Source organism: Nasonia vitripennis, chromosome 4 (assembly GCF_009193385.2).
Source record: "Nasonia vitripennis strain AsymCx chromosome 4, Nvit_psr_1.1, whole genome shotgun sequence".
Lineage (NCBI taxonomy): Eukaryota > Metazoa > Arthropoda > Insecta > Hymenoptera > Pteromalidae > Nasonia > Nasonia vitripennis.
The window spans coordinates 3,407,663-3,422,744 of record NC_045760.1 but is presented as its reverse complement, the minus strand read 5'-3'; the positions used below and the strand labels follow the sequence as shown (position 1 = coordinate 3,422,744).

The following is a 15,082-nucleotide window of genomic DNA, read 5'->3' as shown; positions in this document are numbered from 1 at the left end:
CAGACTCCACGTATATCTCTCACGAAATCAATGCGTTCGTGCGGTTTGCGCGAAGGTGGAAAATCCCCGTAAAAGTTCGGCCGCTGTCAGGCACAGGCGCAGGAGGAGGCAGAACTTTCTCCGATGCGTGCAGAGCGCGATGTACACGTCGAGCGGCGGCGGCGGCGTGTCAACATGGAAAATAGAGCGTCGTCGTGGTGCGGGGGGCAGAGAGTGTCGAGCCGGAATTCACGGCAGTATTTCACGTCCGGGTGGCCGGTAGGCGCTTATTAATGGCCCCGCGAGCGACACCCCAGTACGTTAAGAAAGCCATTAGACGGCGCGCCGGACCTCTAAGGTCGACCATTGTTTCCTTACCGCGGCGCAGCTCGCGTTGAAATATCGCCCCGCGGATGCGCTTCGCGCGTAGACAGTCCTTGAACTTCTTTTCTTCGTCGCGCGTTATCCGCGAGTGTACTCGCGCGAGCGGGAGAACCATTGTCCGCCTTCTTCTTCTTCGTTTGTTTCTTCCGCTTGTTTTTAAAGAACCACGTCTGCTACGGCCCTTTGTACATCTGTGGCAGCGGAGCAGTATGTTATGTCGCGCAGGAGAGAATCGAATCTCCAATCCTAATAGACTGCAGCTCGGCTGCAGGGGGCGTACGTGCTCATTTTACCGAACGCACTCGCGGGCACATCAATAATCTCTCGTTCTCCCTCTACGGAGAGAGGGCGTTATAGCCGATAACATCTCAATTTTCCGAAAGTCGCTCCATGTATTCATCGTCGCCGCGCGGAGTGTGCTTCGGGGGCTCCTGATTAAGTAGCTCCGTGAGGCTGCTCCGCGGTGCGGTTTCGGCGAATTTATAGCTCGCGAGCGCCAGATGAAATGTTAGACCGCACGCGCGTATGTGTGAGTTATCGCGCGCGGGAATTCTTCTCCGGACTCCGCAGTGCATATGATACTCGTCTCTGAAAAATCGCCGCTTTAAAACAGTTTCCACGAGCGCAAGAGACACATTGAATATAACTTTTCTCCATCGATTTGACCTGCATACTCGGCGCGCAGAGATGACAGCCTCGGCACACAAAGTTGCGCGGTCGGAGCGCAAGTTCTCCTCGGCGAACAAGTAAAACCAATTGGACCGACGCGGCAGACTGATGCATCGGACTTATAGCCTCCGAAGAACAACAGCAACGTGAGCCCACGTACAGACGTACGGGTACACACGGAGAGCGAAGAAAGGCGTCGTGATAAATTTAAGAGGCGCACACAGGTATGTTGCTGCGCCACCGGACTAGCCCGATCGATGCACTGTACGCCCCAGCTATACCGCTTGCGTATGAGGACATTACCATTCCATTCACGCTGCCGCTGGCTCAACTATATACGCTGTATACAGCAGCCGCACATGGACAAAGAATCGCGATGCTCTTCGCTTTCCTTTCCGGCTCTCGTGAATTTTTCAGAAAAAGCTCTGACTCTGATGGCTGAGAAATTAATAAGCGCCGCGCGCCGGCTTATCTGGCACGCGCTTTTAAATTTATGCTCGCGCAGGAGGAAATCGCGAGTAATTATGAATTTACTCCGCGGTCGGCCGACGCGGGGGAGAGATTACGCGATGTGTGCGCGAGCGCGCTCACGCGAATTCGTGTGTGCAAGAGCTTTTCCTTTCCCCTGGTTTTCGCAATTTTCGTCACGAAGGAGGCGTTTAGCGTCGCCGGGCTAAGTACGCGTATTTATATTAATAAGCTCTCTCTCGCCGACTCTGCGCGATACACACACACGCACACACACACGAGCTTTTATTTTTTTCTTAATTGGATTTCTCGTTAGCGCGCCGATCTAATTTTCATTAGGCCTTTGTTCCACCGCGAGATTTCGTCGACAGATGTAGACGTATGCGCAGCGAAGTTGGCGCCGAGTTTTCGCATTAAAATTATTACTGGCTCCCCGTTAATTACCCCGATCATCAAAGCTACTTTTTCACGGGCTTTGATCAAAGTTTTCCATGACCAGTGTGTGTGTATGTAACGCACTGAAACGAGAGCTTGATTAGCCCTTTCAGACCTTTATCGCGCGCGCCAGACCGCAAGGGCAGCGCGCACACGACCCGCACATATTATGGTCCCTCTCGGACCGGCCTCCGCACACATCAGTGTAGCGAACTCAAAATTCGCTCTAACGCACCTAATAATCTTGAAACACACTTACGGGCCACGTGCTGCTGTGCGCGGCGCGCGTCGTCGTTCCATCGCGCTTTTGCACCTTTGCGCGCGCGGGGGGCATGCGCGCGAATCTGCGCCCTTCTCCGCCCGAGAGACGGAGTGAGCGAAACGGGGGAGGTTCGCGAACGCGCCACCGGCGCATTCAACCGGCGACTTTCGCAGTGGCTGCTTCGAGCTTTCGGCTTGCGCAAGCTCTCCGTCTCCCGTGTCTCGCAGCAGCCGTTCGCGCGAGTATAATATCGTACATTGTTTCGATCTCTTTTTATTTCGCCCGCGACGATGTGTCGTTCCGTCACTCGTTGAATGTGTGCCACGATCGTCGTCTTCAAAGGAGCAAAAGTAATGATCACGTTCTCTAGTCGCTGAGTAGGCAGACGTGGTCTCTCTTGTGCACGTGTTACACGTACAGTAGATAACCTTCCAGAGAGCGATTCGGAGTTGAAAGTTCACATATAGAGGAGCATGCTGCTACTGACATTCTACATAAGAATCTCGGACGTACTGATTCGCCTGCAGTTCCGCTGGTGATCTCGAGTAGCTACCTGTGCGCGCGGGCTTGTATGGCCGGCCGGGAGTACTAGTGCTCTCGCGGACGCGAATAGCGCACGTGTCACGCAATGAAAAACAGATGCCGGCCGATCATGTGATTTATCGCGCTGCTCCCTGATTCACCACCACCACCACCAGTGCTGTCTCTCTCGCTCTTCTCTTTCCACCTTCCCCCGTCTCTACGTCTCTTTCTCTGTCCTAACCGTCGTCCCGAAGAGAAGAAAGCCGCGAGTGAGGAAGAAAAAAATAAAAACAAAGTTTGCAAGGGAGGAACGAGGCAGTGCTTGCATACTTAAACATATAGCTGGTGCGCGCGTGTGTGCGGAAGACGAGCAGAGGAGGAGGAAGATGGCACCGCCGGAGAGACACCGGCCGAACACCTGCTGCTGCTACCTTCTGATTTTGCTCGGATTTATCGGTACGTGATTCTGCGTGCTATATAACACACACGCACACACACACACACACCGAGACATGCCACACATAAACACGCGCGTATGGGCCACCTGCCTGCTTGCCGAAGGATTTATTATGCCGCTGCGCGAGTCGAGTGAATTGCGTGCTATGCTCGGCTCTCTCTCTACGAACCGTTTGCTCCCGATACGGATTTTCAACAGCCAGCGGTTTGACGGACCAACGAGCGTTGACGTTGCCATGCTAATTAGGCCCGAGTATACAATGGCTTGGAATATATAAGATTTCGCTGCCTTTCCTCGCAATTTCGTTGAATACAGCTGCATGTTGATCAGGGTATAGTGCACTCTATACACAGGGCAATCTCTCGAACGACCGAATCAAATGCGTTTTCCGATAAAATATTTATTTTCTCTCCCTCTCCCTCGCGCAAGCTCTTGGCGAGCATTTGGAAATCAAAGCCAGTGCGTGCTCGCGGGTTTTGTACGGCTATTGTATATTCGACTGCGTAAATATTATAGCAGCGCTATTATGCTGGGCAAGTATGCTCTATAATGTAGGAAAATTAAGCAAACGCCTATGTATAACGGCGTGCTCGAATGCACCGCAATTCTATTATAATTCTCCCGTGGATATTTCTGAAAGTTTATGAGGCGAAGCCCCTACAGCACTAAAATTCCTACTGCAATAACAACGCTGCGCTCGCTCGCGGCCCCCTCGAAATTAAACAATTACAAATTGCTCGGGATTGTTATTCCCCGCGTAGCGAAAGGGGAATTTATACTTTCGATTAAAAAACGCCCGCGTTCTTTCTTTTTTTTTTAATGAGCTTTCGCGCGCGCATAATCGCAGAACGTAACAAACGACTGCGGCATGAGGATGTATTATCCTGCAGCGTATGAGAATTTATTAAACGACGAAATGTATAATGTTTACGGCGCTTTAAATGCATAGCAGTCCCTCGAAGACCGGCCCTCTGTCGAGATAAAATTTTTATCGCCAGCACGTACGTAAATGCCAGGAAATCAGACGAGCATCGCCCCCGCGTGTAATTTTTTTTTACGATCTATTCTAAGATTATACGCGATTCGATAAAGCTGCAGCTTACGTAGCTGAAACTTTTCTATAAATTGGCCAACGACGCCGAGTTTTTACCCTCGATTTTTATCTACGGCGAGAAAGCTCCAGGCGTTTAAATTTCTCTCTCACAGAAACGGCATTGCTTCCGTCATCCGATACGCGCGCGCACGTACAAGAGGCGTGGAGATCGAGAGCAAATTATAAAACGACAAAAAAATCGAATGCATAAATTCCTCCCGCAAAACGAACCGCGATGAAAAAAAAAGGGAACTGCAGTGTACAGGGTAACAAGCGCGCGTACGATTTCGCCCGGCGTCAATATTTATATTTATCCTACTCCGGAGAGTATGAGTATGCAGCGCGGCGCACGAGGGAGTCAGGTTAAATGTAGAAGCGCCGCGAGTATAGAGGTGACTTGCGGGCGTCGACGCGGAGAATTAATTTTCCCCCGCTTGTCATGCCCATTATTGTTTATTACTCGTCTCGTTTCAGCGCGCGACGTGCGTCGCCGCCGCTAGTCACTGCAGGGCAATTATTCATTAAATTAAGGCCGCCCGCGCTTTCTAATAGAAAATATTGTTCCGCGTCGCAAAAATTTATGAATCGCTCTGGCCGAGCGTATGAAGCGTGTAAAAATTCACGCGAGCTTTAATTCACTCTGACTCTCTAGTTTAAACCGTCGCACTTATTGCATTCGATATTTATCGCCGGACGGCAAGTATGCACTGCGTCGTCAATCTCTTCGCTCTCTAGCGACGGAATAATGTTGCGCGTGAATAGTGATATTCGGGGCGGAATCATAATTTCGGCTGTACCTGATTCGTATAGATAGATGCATCGCGTTGCGTATTTTTTTCCCGCTTTTTCGTGAAATATCGCTGCGGAGTGATAAATAACGACCTGATGAAGAACGCCCGCCGATAAATTTTGTCGATCTCTCATTCGACAAACACGGCGCGACGGTTTATGAAATTTCCATAGACATAGACTAAACAATTCTGAATGGCTCTGTATTTACTCGACGAGAACGAATCAACAAACGCTTCGCATCGCAAAGGAATATACAGTAATTAATAATAAAAAAAGCAATCCCCGTCAGGAGTCGAGCGAAAAAAAAACGCGATCTTCGCATCCCGCGAGCGCAAGCAGCGTCAGTTGGGGGAGAGAATAGGATTTTTTACATTTCCAACATTCAATCATAGTCTACTGGCTCTCGCGGAAGAAAAATACATGATGGACGAGGCTTTTAAGAAGGAACTGCGCTGGGCCCTAGTCACGAGAGCACGTCCGCCGTTAAATGATCGAGGGCCGGTCATCTTTTCATACGGCGCGCCGCTAATATATAGGCTATTATATGAAGCCGCTCCACCGCGCGCTCGCATGTACATCGAAAATGAAGAGAGGGAGCCGAAGAACCGCGAAGCAGCCCTGCAGTGACTCAACAGGTTATAGGTCGGCATTGTTCAGCTAATTGAATTTGCTTAGCCGGCTCCTCTCTCTCTCGTCTCTTAAACATCGTTCGGCTAACCTGCAGCCGACCGCTACTTGTTCTCCTGCGCTAGCGCGCCTATATTCTCTATAGTATATGTATATCGACGTGTATGCAGCTCATGAGTATACGTATATATATATATATAGGGGGGTGTCGATTACACAAGGATTATCCGGCTGGAAATTATTGCTACCGGGCAAGGAAATCGCCCTGAGGTAATTCCACCGGACGGCGGCTGGTGGCGCGGGGCTTCGGGAGATTCGCAAACTCAATCCGCTATTATACGCCCTTAATGGACTTTATACGCGCGCGCGAGAGGCGCTAGAGTCGCGGAGGCCGTAAGCTTCGGGCTGCTTGCGAGAAGCGCCGGCAGCGCGCCTCGAGATTGCATGCCGATCGTAGTTTCACGGCCGCGCCGCGAGACAAGCGAACCTTGTATACCTTCCTCCATCGAAGAGCTTTTATAGTCCGCGAGAAGGGCTTCTGCTAGATTGGTCAAAAGTAATCGCTGCGCGCTGCACTTGCGCCCGGCTTTTTTCTCCGGGAAAATCGAAACGTCTTATCTGGCGCGGACGGCACGCTGGAGGCTGTGCTTAGCTGTCGCAATCGATTTATGTAATATCGAGAGGGAGAGACCCTCTGTTGAACCGAGATGTATTATAACGACGTAGTTACGGCGAAATGAACTTTCGATGTGCAGCATCGGCGGTGAGATTTAATGAACCGCAGGGCGTTGGGACGAGCGTAAATAATATAGACACTCGCGACCGTGTAGCTTTTAATTGCAATCGCGGAATATCGAGCGGGGAAAACTGCATGTCCTTCCTGCAGTTGCAGCGCAGCATTCGAGACGGAGGAAAAAAAGGAAGGAAAGCCTGGACGTGCTCGACGAATTAGCGTAATCTGAATTTAAACACGCCGTGGCCCGGCGAAATAAACGACCGGTCCGCGAAAGACGGAAAAATAAAGTAAGAACGCCCGGCAAACGAAGGAGAGGGGACAAAAATTAAATAGACTTGGAGCCTCTCCAGCTCCTGAGGGAGAAGAGCGGACGGAGAGAAAAAGGCTCGTCCTAGCTCTCGGTAACGACAGGTACGATTGCGGATAGACGTTTCGAGCCGTCGAAGCAACGACTCGTTTAAGGGAGCTGGAAAGGGCTGGAAAAACGCGAACTCTCTCCTAGCGCTGCGCGGATCCTCCAATTTGACTTTCCAAGTAGTTTTGTAATCGTCGAGCTTGCGAGCGCGCGAGTCTCTGGATTTTATCAATTCTCGAGTGGCGCACCCCGACTCGTTTTTTCCGAAAAAATCCCTGTATTCCCCCGGCGAGCGAGATATAATATTTGCATAATACGGGGAGCTTTTAATTTGTTCAACAATCACCCGCCGCTTCGCGCGATATGCATCTTGTAACTTTTGCGCGTAAGCGTGATTGTTAAAGTTTATACGTCGACGTGTATTTAACCCAAATTAATGCCGGTAAAATTTAAACTCCCGCGCGTAATATGTAACGCGGATTTAACGGCTCGCATTACGTGTTATATAAAAATATGTATATCAGGACCATCATTTCGCGTATATAATAAGCTTCATCGAACTTTTCAGCGAAACCTGCATGAATACTTAAATTTAGTCGTTTGTTAAATAAAGCATCAGCAGAAATCGAGATTGCATAACCGCAAGACACGATTAAATTCGAAACCCGTCCGGATGTGTTCCTTAGCGCGACGAGTAAAAATAAACGGTGACAGCGTTGAATAATAAATAACGTATGTGTATTTTCCACGGCCGGAAAAAAGCATACCAATCGAGTCGTGCGCGGCCATGTGGGAATGCGAAACGCTGCGCGCGGCAAAGTTCGTATTTATTTGCGTATAAATATTCATCGTCGCCGATGATATCGCGATCGGTTAGCCCGGATAAACGCATTAAGCGGCCCCACCGGTCACCGATACCAAATATTTATATTCGGATAGTTCGGACTGTGGGAGTTTCATTGTTGCAGCGCACACCACCAGTCATCGTGCAGAGGATATCGCGCGCACGAGACGCGAATATTTTAAACGAATTAACACTTACGCGCTTCGTGAATTTTTCGGTTAAAAACGGTCCGACTGATATACAACGCAGCGGGCTTTTAAGCATGACTCGAAAGGCAATTTATGGCTGCGGGAAGGGCTTTTAACGACTCGCAAACGTTTTTGAAACTGCCGTGCTTGTGTATCGATCAGCTGTACGCGACTACTGCGGTGCCCGTGCGTTTTTCCCCATCCGTTGGAAAAGCAATGTCGGTTAGTAGGAGAATGTTTAAATAAACATACGGCAGGATGAATTATGCACTTTCCCGAGAAAAGCTGTTAAAAATTGCAGTTTCAAGAAAATCGACCATAAACGCTAACAGTACAATGTCTCTGCATTTAAATGGCCGACGTATAAAGTGTCGGAGCTTTTTATGGCAAACCGAGGACAAACATTATATTTGGCCTGTAAACTCCTGTACGCAGGCCTTACTTTACTGAGGCGAACGTTTTAAAACTTGTGTATACTACTTCGTCGGCGTAAAAGTTGAAACATCAAACGGAATAAAGTTGGAATAAGCAAAAGTACGAATCGTTACAAGATGCAAAACACAACCGTTTGTAAATATTCAAGCGTGATTGGAAGGAGATGCACCGCTGGGATTAGTTTGATTATACAGCGAGAAATCAAGGATTCGCGAGGAGAACGTCGCGCTGGAAAATTAACTTCGTCATAATTTAATGACGCAACGGAAGACACTGCGGATACTAGCAGCTTTGCTCGATCGGGCCGAGAGATAAATTATAAGCAGCGAGGAGTTCGTTTAACCTGGAAAGAGTATAAACTAAGCTTTACATACTAATTGTCGTAACCTCCTGAACTTGCGCGAATGGCCTCAATCTCTCGCTGCCGCGCAGAGAGGGGAAAAGAAAGAAAGTGCAATAAAGAGTTCGGACTTGTCCTTAACGATTTAAGAGATTCCCCGTCAGAGTTTTAGAAGATCTTTAGCTCAATTTGTAAGAGACCGAAACTCACATTAATGAGTTAAGTTCTATGGGATAATACAATTAGGAAAGTTTGTACGGTAAATTCGTCTTTGGCGCTCGCGTGCTCGTGCGCGCGAGGGAGATGCAATAATAGCATTCGATTACTCGTCGCCCGTGCTCGCGCTCGCGCTGGGGGAATAGTTTTAAATCTGTGCTCGTATAGCAAATCGTCATCCACTGAATAATCCAAAAGCGCGATGATGCCGCTGGCGCGCTTTTTAAAAATACAACCGTAGCAGGAGGGCGAGTCTCGCCCCGGGCCGAATTCCCTTACAATTTACAAGCAATTTACGTCATTTCTCGAAAGCAGTGCATGAAATTCAAATGCCCTGGCAGTAAAACAACTCACTCCGCAGACACTTCTCTCTCTCCCACTTACACTGCAGCGGCCTCTTGGAATGTTTCACGACTCGGCGGAAGCTCGCCCAGCCGAATATTTCCGCTCCCCTTTCTTCGTCGCCGTTCTCCTCTGCTCCTTTCGCCGTCGTAGAAGCGCTTATTTTCTCTCTATTGCCGTCACGAACGCGGACATCGGCGACGGCGTCATCGGCCGCCACGGGCTGCGAGAGACTTGCAGCCGAGATTGCATTAAGTTAACTTAATTCTCGCGATCGTCGTCGAGCCAGGAGTTTGCTTGTCCCGACGAGTCTCTCTCTCTCTCTCTCTCTCTCTCTCTCTCTCTCTCTCTCTCTCTCTCTCGTCCCGAGCTATGCAGTTGCATGCCTAAAGCGATTAAGCTCTTTCTTAATGGGCCAACGCAGTTGGAGCTGCTCACGGCGGCGGCGGCGGGCGAACTGAAGAAAAACTAATTTTTAGCGCTATCCTCGCCGCTTTCTTCTTTCCCGCTCCCGGTGAACTACTTCTTCTTTCTCGTCTTCTTCTTCTTCTCTCGTGCGCTGGAAAAGTTTCGCTAATGTTGCCGTTTTATAATTGGCGGTTTCGCCTGTAATCAAGCTCTCGGGCGAGCGTTATTAAACGCGAAAATTAACATCCTCGGAATTATGTTTCGTATATATTAAATTTGTTTTGATGCCGAGCCGCGTCGAGTTTAGAGCCGGTTATTTTAACTTGGAGGCAAAGTTATCTTGATTATTGCTAGGATTGGTCGCCGGCGCGCTCGTAGGGTTTTATAAGCGGAAACTCGGTGTATATGTTTATTTATTTAATAAAAAAAGAGAAGATCGCCAAATGAAATTCATCGGCCAGATTTACTAACTGGATTTTGGAATTTTCGCCGCGTGCGCGCTGTCGGTGATACTGCACAGAATTACACGTATACACGAGGTAAACCGTTTAGCTGTAATATTTATTCGCGACCGAGTGTAACTCTCTTTTCAGCGAGCTTTCCTGTAACTCGATTCACGAATGAAGCTGGTGCGCGATGACTCGAGAAGTGTCAAAAATTACTCTAACCTACTCGTCCAAAAAATAAACTTTGGCCTACGCGCAATAAGCCCCGTGTACTACTATTATTATTGTTGTTATTATTACATTCAAACAATGCGCAGCTGCAGGGCTAAACAAACGGACCGCTAATTAAGCGCAAGCCGCGCAGCTGGCAAGAAGCAGAAAGAGACGTGAAAAAGCCAGCTTCTCTCTCTCTCTCTCTCTCCCTCTCTCTCTCTCCCTGAATTTTTTGCCCGGACGCCCGCTCGCGCACTCGGACTAACGGCATTAACTCTCTCTCTCTCTCTCTCTCTCTCTCTCTCTCTCTCTCTCTCTCTCTCTCTCTCTCTCCGTCGCTCTAGAGCCACACCGCAGAGTAGTGCACTCTCTCTCTCTCTCTCTCTCTCCCTTTCGTCCCAGCGCATCAGCCAAGCCGCGGTGGCGTATATCTAATTAATTTGCCGGCGCGAGCGATGCGCCTTTGCATTGTGCTCGCGCACTCTTCTTGTTTGATGCGTCGATTGTGCGGGGCTTCAGTGTTATACAGTGTGTAGCCCTCCCCCGTGAAAACTTGCCTAATTAGAGAATGCCACAGCTTCATTCTCCGTTCGGCCGTGGAGTTGAGAGCGAGGTTTCGTAAACGTACATCTCGCTTGGCTGTGTGTGTGTGTGTGTGCGCGGGTGTGAGTCGGGAGAGAGCTAGAGAGAGAAAGGAAGACGCGAGACTGGCATGAAACGCGTGTTTCGGCGTGTATAAATCGCCTACGTGCTGTCGGAAGCCGGAAGACTGCTGCAGCATCCGAGCAAATTACACTACTTTGAACGCGCCTACTCGGCGGATTTATTATTATGCGCCCCGGGGATTGTTTAGGGAACGGCCTGCTGCGTATTGGCTTCTGCGGATGCTGCAAGCTCGAGCTTTTTCCACCAGAATCGCAAGTTTTTACTTTGTTGAGATTTATGCGCGCAAACACGCCAGCTTTTAGAAGTATAGTTCTTCGACGCGTGTGCACATAAGCTGCACGCAAGTTTCGACCAAAGCTCGAGTTGCTAATGACGTTTAAAAATTTAAACGGCTCGGCACGCGCGAAAACTCTTTACAGAAAAAAAAAAACTGAAAACCTCCCACAGCTTTTTCCGCCGCATAATGAGCGCGCAACGCCGCTCTCACCACGCGGAGCCATGAATTTTCAATTTTTCCCGCAAAAAAAACGCGAATGACGAACTGCTCGGTACACGCAAAGGGAAGTACCGCCGCGCAGCACGCAGCCGTAATTGAAAGGGTGCGAGGCGTATCGCGCTCGGGCGCGAAAAGAGGAATTATTCATTTTTGTAATGCGACGAGTGGCGTAGAGACGCGACCGATTCTGAATTTAACGAGAGAGAGACAGGGAGGGTTATCCTCCGAAGCTGCTGTCGGCCACGAGAGCTGGGTATCTCGAACGGCGTTTTTTCCATCAAAACCGTGAAATACCAAGCGAGACGACGAGTATTTCGCGCTTCGGCAAGGCTGGAGATTCATGGGGGACGGCGAGCTTTTTTCGCGTTCGTCGGGCCCTCAATTTATAGCCGCTGGAGTATAGGAAAAAAAAACGAATAATCGAAAAGAGGAAGTTTTAGATTGGGGAAAGTAACGAAGGAAAGAGAAGAAGAGACACACAAGCGAGTGAAAAAACAAAAATCGAAAGCGGGGATCGATCGCGAAACGCGCGCGCTCGTTTATTTTCGAGTAAATTAACTCGTGGAATAGCCGGTGAAAATAAACGGAAAATCTTTTCATTCGCTACATCGCTCGCGGAATATACCGAGTTTCGTAATATTGTATTCGAAACTGGCGTGTTTGCGATTGCGAAAACTGAATTTATTTAATGCTTAAATTATTTCTGCAATGTTTGTTCGCTCATCCGAACGAAAAATGTCAAACGAACTTTTAAAAACACGAGGACGTGCATTTGCTAGCGTTTAAAAACAAGAATGTATGGGTACACGTGATCGTGTGCTTTCGTTTTCGATTAATCAAACGTCTGATGATATTGATCCCCGAAGGAGAGCTGGAAAAATTCTTGAAACAACGTCAAGCTCGGTAATGTCCGCAAAAAAGGGTACACCGCGAGAGAGCGCGTTGGATTACCCGTCATCCGCAAATCGTCCTATTCTTCATGTTTTCGCGGGTATCGGGAAAAACCACACGGCCAGGCAAATCGCGGCCGAAGAAGTCCATTAGGCATCGCGTAACCCGAGCACATAGGACGTAAAAGTCTTCATGGGATGCATGCGGTCGGACGAGGAAAACCGATCGCAGGCATTTTTTCGCTATACACCATCAGGAACAGCAGCAAATCCCTTCGGTTTTTTCGCTTCGCGCAGCCATTCTTAATCAGACGGGGCGGAAAAAGTAGTCTCCTTCTTGCAGCCGAGGGTCTAGACGCTGGCTCGAGTACATTATAATTGAATTTGCGATTCGCCCTGGCAAATCAGCTTTTTGGCAGCGAGACCATGCAGAGGAGCTTTATCCTCGATAATTGCTTTCCATTCGACAAATGCCAGACGGGCCGCTTTACTTTTCTTCGTGATGGCTTATGGCGAAAGCTTTGTTCTTATAGCATGTGTGTGTGTATAGGGAAGGATATAAAAGAACGTTGGCCTAATTCGGCCGAGGCGCGCGGAACGCCTTATACGGGGGATATTCCGGGTCGTTAGATCCCGTGCTTTTCGCGAAACGTCCAATAACTTGAACGAATACGACGGGCACGTGCGTCGTTTGCCAAATGAACGATTCATCTCGCGGCGCGCGCAGGCGACGGGAAATCCGCTATGCCGTGTGTGCCCGCGTGGTATTTTTCAAGTATTTTCGAAGATTCTCGCGGTCGATAATTGCCGAGGGTTTGTTTGTTGAAAGCACCGACGAGCTTATTGGATTTTTTATACCGGAATCATATGTCCAGGGGGTATAATTCTGGCTTTTTATATTGCGATGTAGAGGAAGTGAACATAATATTTCCAGCTTCGTGAAAGTTTATAACGTTTTGAAAAGTTACGTGAGCCGCGTACAGGGTACATGATATCATTCTCGACAAAATTATGATCGTATAATGTCCTGCATGGGTTTCACGTATAGCTTTCGGAAACGTATTTTTATTTTAAAGCTGACAACGCGATAGCCGTCGTTTACCACGGAACCTACGCGTCTGACCACGTCTGACCGTTTCTACTCGTCACTTGCGCAACTCCTCTAACCAAAATTATTATTAAAATTCATCCGTATCCAGAAGCTCCTCAAACCTAATCTGCCGTAATCATCGAGTATCGTCCTCGAAAGAGCTTAACGCGCGGAGACGTCGGTCGCAGCCCTCTTTGAAAATACCTGCGGCGAAAGGAATTGCAATTTAGTCTTGGCATCCGCTTGGCGCCGCAATTAGCGGCCAGGATAAACATTTTACGGCATCGTCAAAAACTCGATTCTCACTCCCCCGCCGCAGAGCGTCATTTTCGCGCGCGCGCCAGCCACATACACACGTACGGCTCGACTCAGGAGCTCGGGAAATTTAATCGGCCCCGGAATTTCGTGCAATATTCAGGCATAATCACGGCTCGCGCGCGCCATTCATTTATGGGACCTCCAGGTCCCTCAGTTATTCGCGTGCTTGGACCACCGGGCGCCAACGGGATGCCTCTCTCTCTCTCGACCTTTGGGAGAGGGAGAGAGAGAAAGCTGAACACGCCGGCGCGATATTAATTAATTATTATGCTTAATCGGCATCCTGCGACACAAACACACACTCTGCAGGTATTTCCGACGCGCGCTCGAGTCATTTTGCTCTCGAGGGAATTGATTTTCCGGAGCCTGTGTACAAAGCGAGGGTGACTGCTTCTCCGAGCTCATCTGCATGCGGCCTTGCTTGCGTTGATTTGGGATAAGTGCATATATTCCTTTGTTTTGTTAAAATTCAGGCTTAGAGAGGATCGAGGGAATTATATTTTTGTAGAGCTGGACAAATTCGACAATAGTGGCATCCCTCTCCGCAAACCGAGAGTTAATCTAATTGTAATACATATTCAATAGTGTATACGTTATACGATTAGGCTAATTCAGAAAGCGCATGGTGTGTAATGCGCCCCGTATTATACGCGTATAATAACGTTGCATTAATTGTGTGTCCACTAATTCCTCAGAAATTCGCGGCGACGCAAAGAAACAACTAATCCGATCGCACACGTTTAATCAAAGCCGCTATAAATTTTGATTTGACAGACTCCCTTTTAACGAAAAACCCTTTCGCTGCGTACACGCTATCGCTATCCATCAACTGCACATCTTATCTTCTCATCGCTACAGCGCCGCTTCAAATTGCTTTTCTCTCTCCTACACACCGATCGCAAAAAAACTAGTGCATTCCTCTCTCGCGCTCTACATACGCGAAGCCTAATCGATGCCTCCATGCATAAAGAAGCATAAGCAAACGCGCGTTGTTTAATTTTGGCGCGCGAGCGATCGCAGCGGCCCGATAAGCTCCGCGCGATAATTCGAAAATAATGACTTAATGGGCGGGGGTGGGTGGTACACATCACGCGTGCGTGTCGCGCGATACATCGAGCTACGCGCACATGACGAATGCCCTCCTCGACGTATATACACTGTGTCGAGTTACATCGATAAGCTGCTGCTGCTGCAGCGGTGCGCTAAACGGAAAAGCGACCGCGACGCTCTCGTCGAACGAGCCACTTCCGGCAAGCGGGACGTCTGTAGAGTAGGCGAGAGACGCGCTCGATAAACCGTCGTCGTCGTCGTCGCGTTGCGAGTGTACAGTGCAGCGCTATAGCCACTCTCCATCTCGCGGAGATGCTCGCTCGACTGCGCATTTCGCAAAGTGCCTGCGAAGTGCTGCGTG

General features: G+C 49.0%; 1 protein-coding gene across 2 annotated transcripts in view; it reads left to right on the top strand.

Moving 5' to 3' along the window:
- Positions 1-2,390: 2,390 nt before the first annotated feature.
- The window catches only part of LOC100119138 (hemicentin-1), a 219,862-nt gene continuing 207,170 nt past the window's right edge, over positions 2,391-15,082 (top strand). For both annotated transcript variants that reach the window (XM_016985390.3, XM_016985389.3), the window contains exon 1: positions 2,391-3,175. In XM_016985390.3, coding sequence (XP_016840879.1) covers positions 3,106-3,175 — 70 coding nt within the window. In that variant the 5' untranslated portion in view covers positions 2,391-3,105. The remainder of the gene's footprint in view (positions 3,176-15,082) is intronic.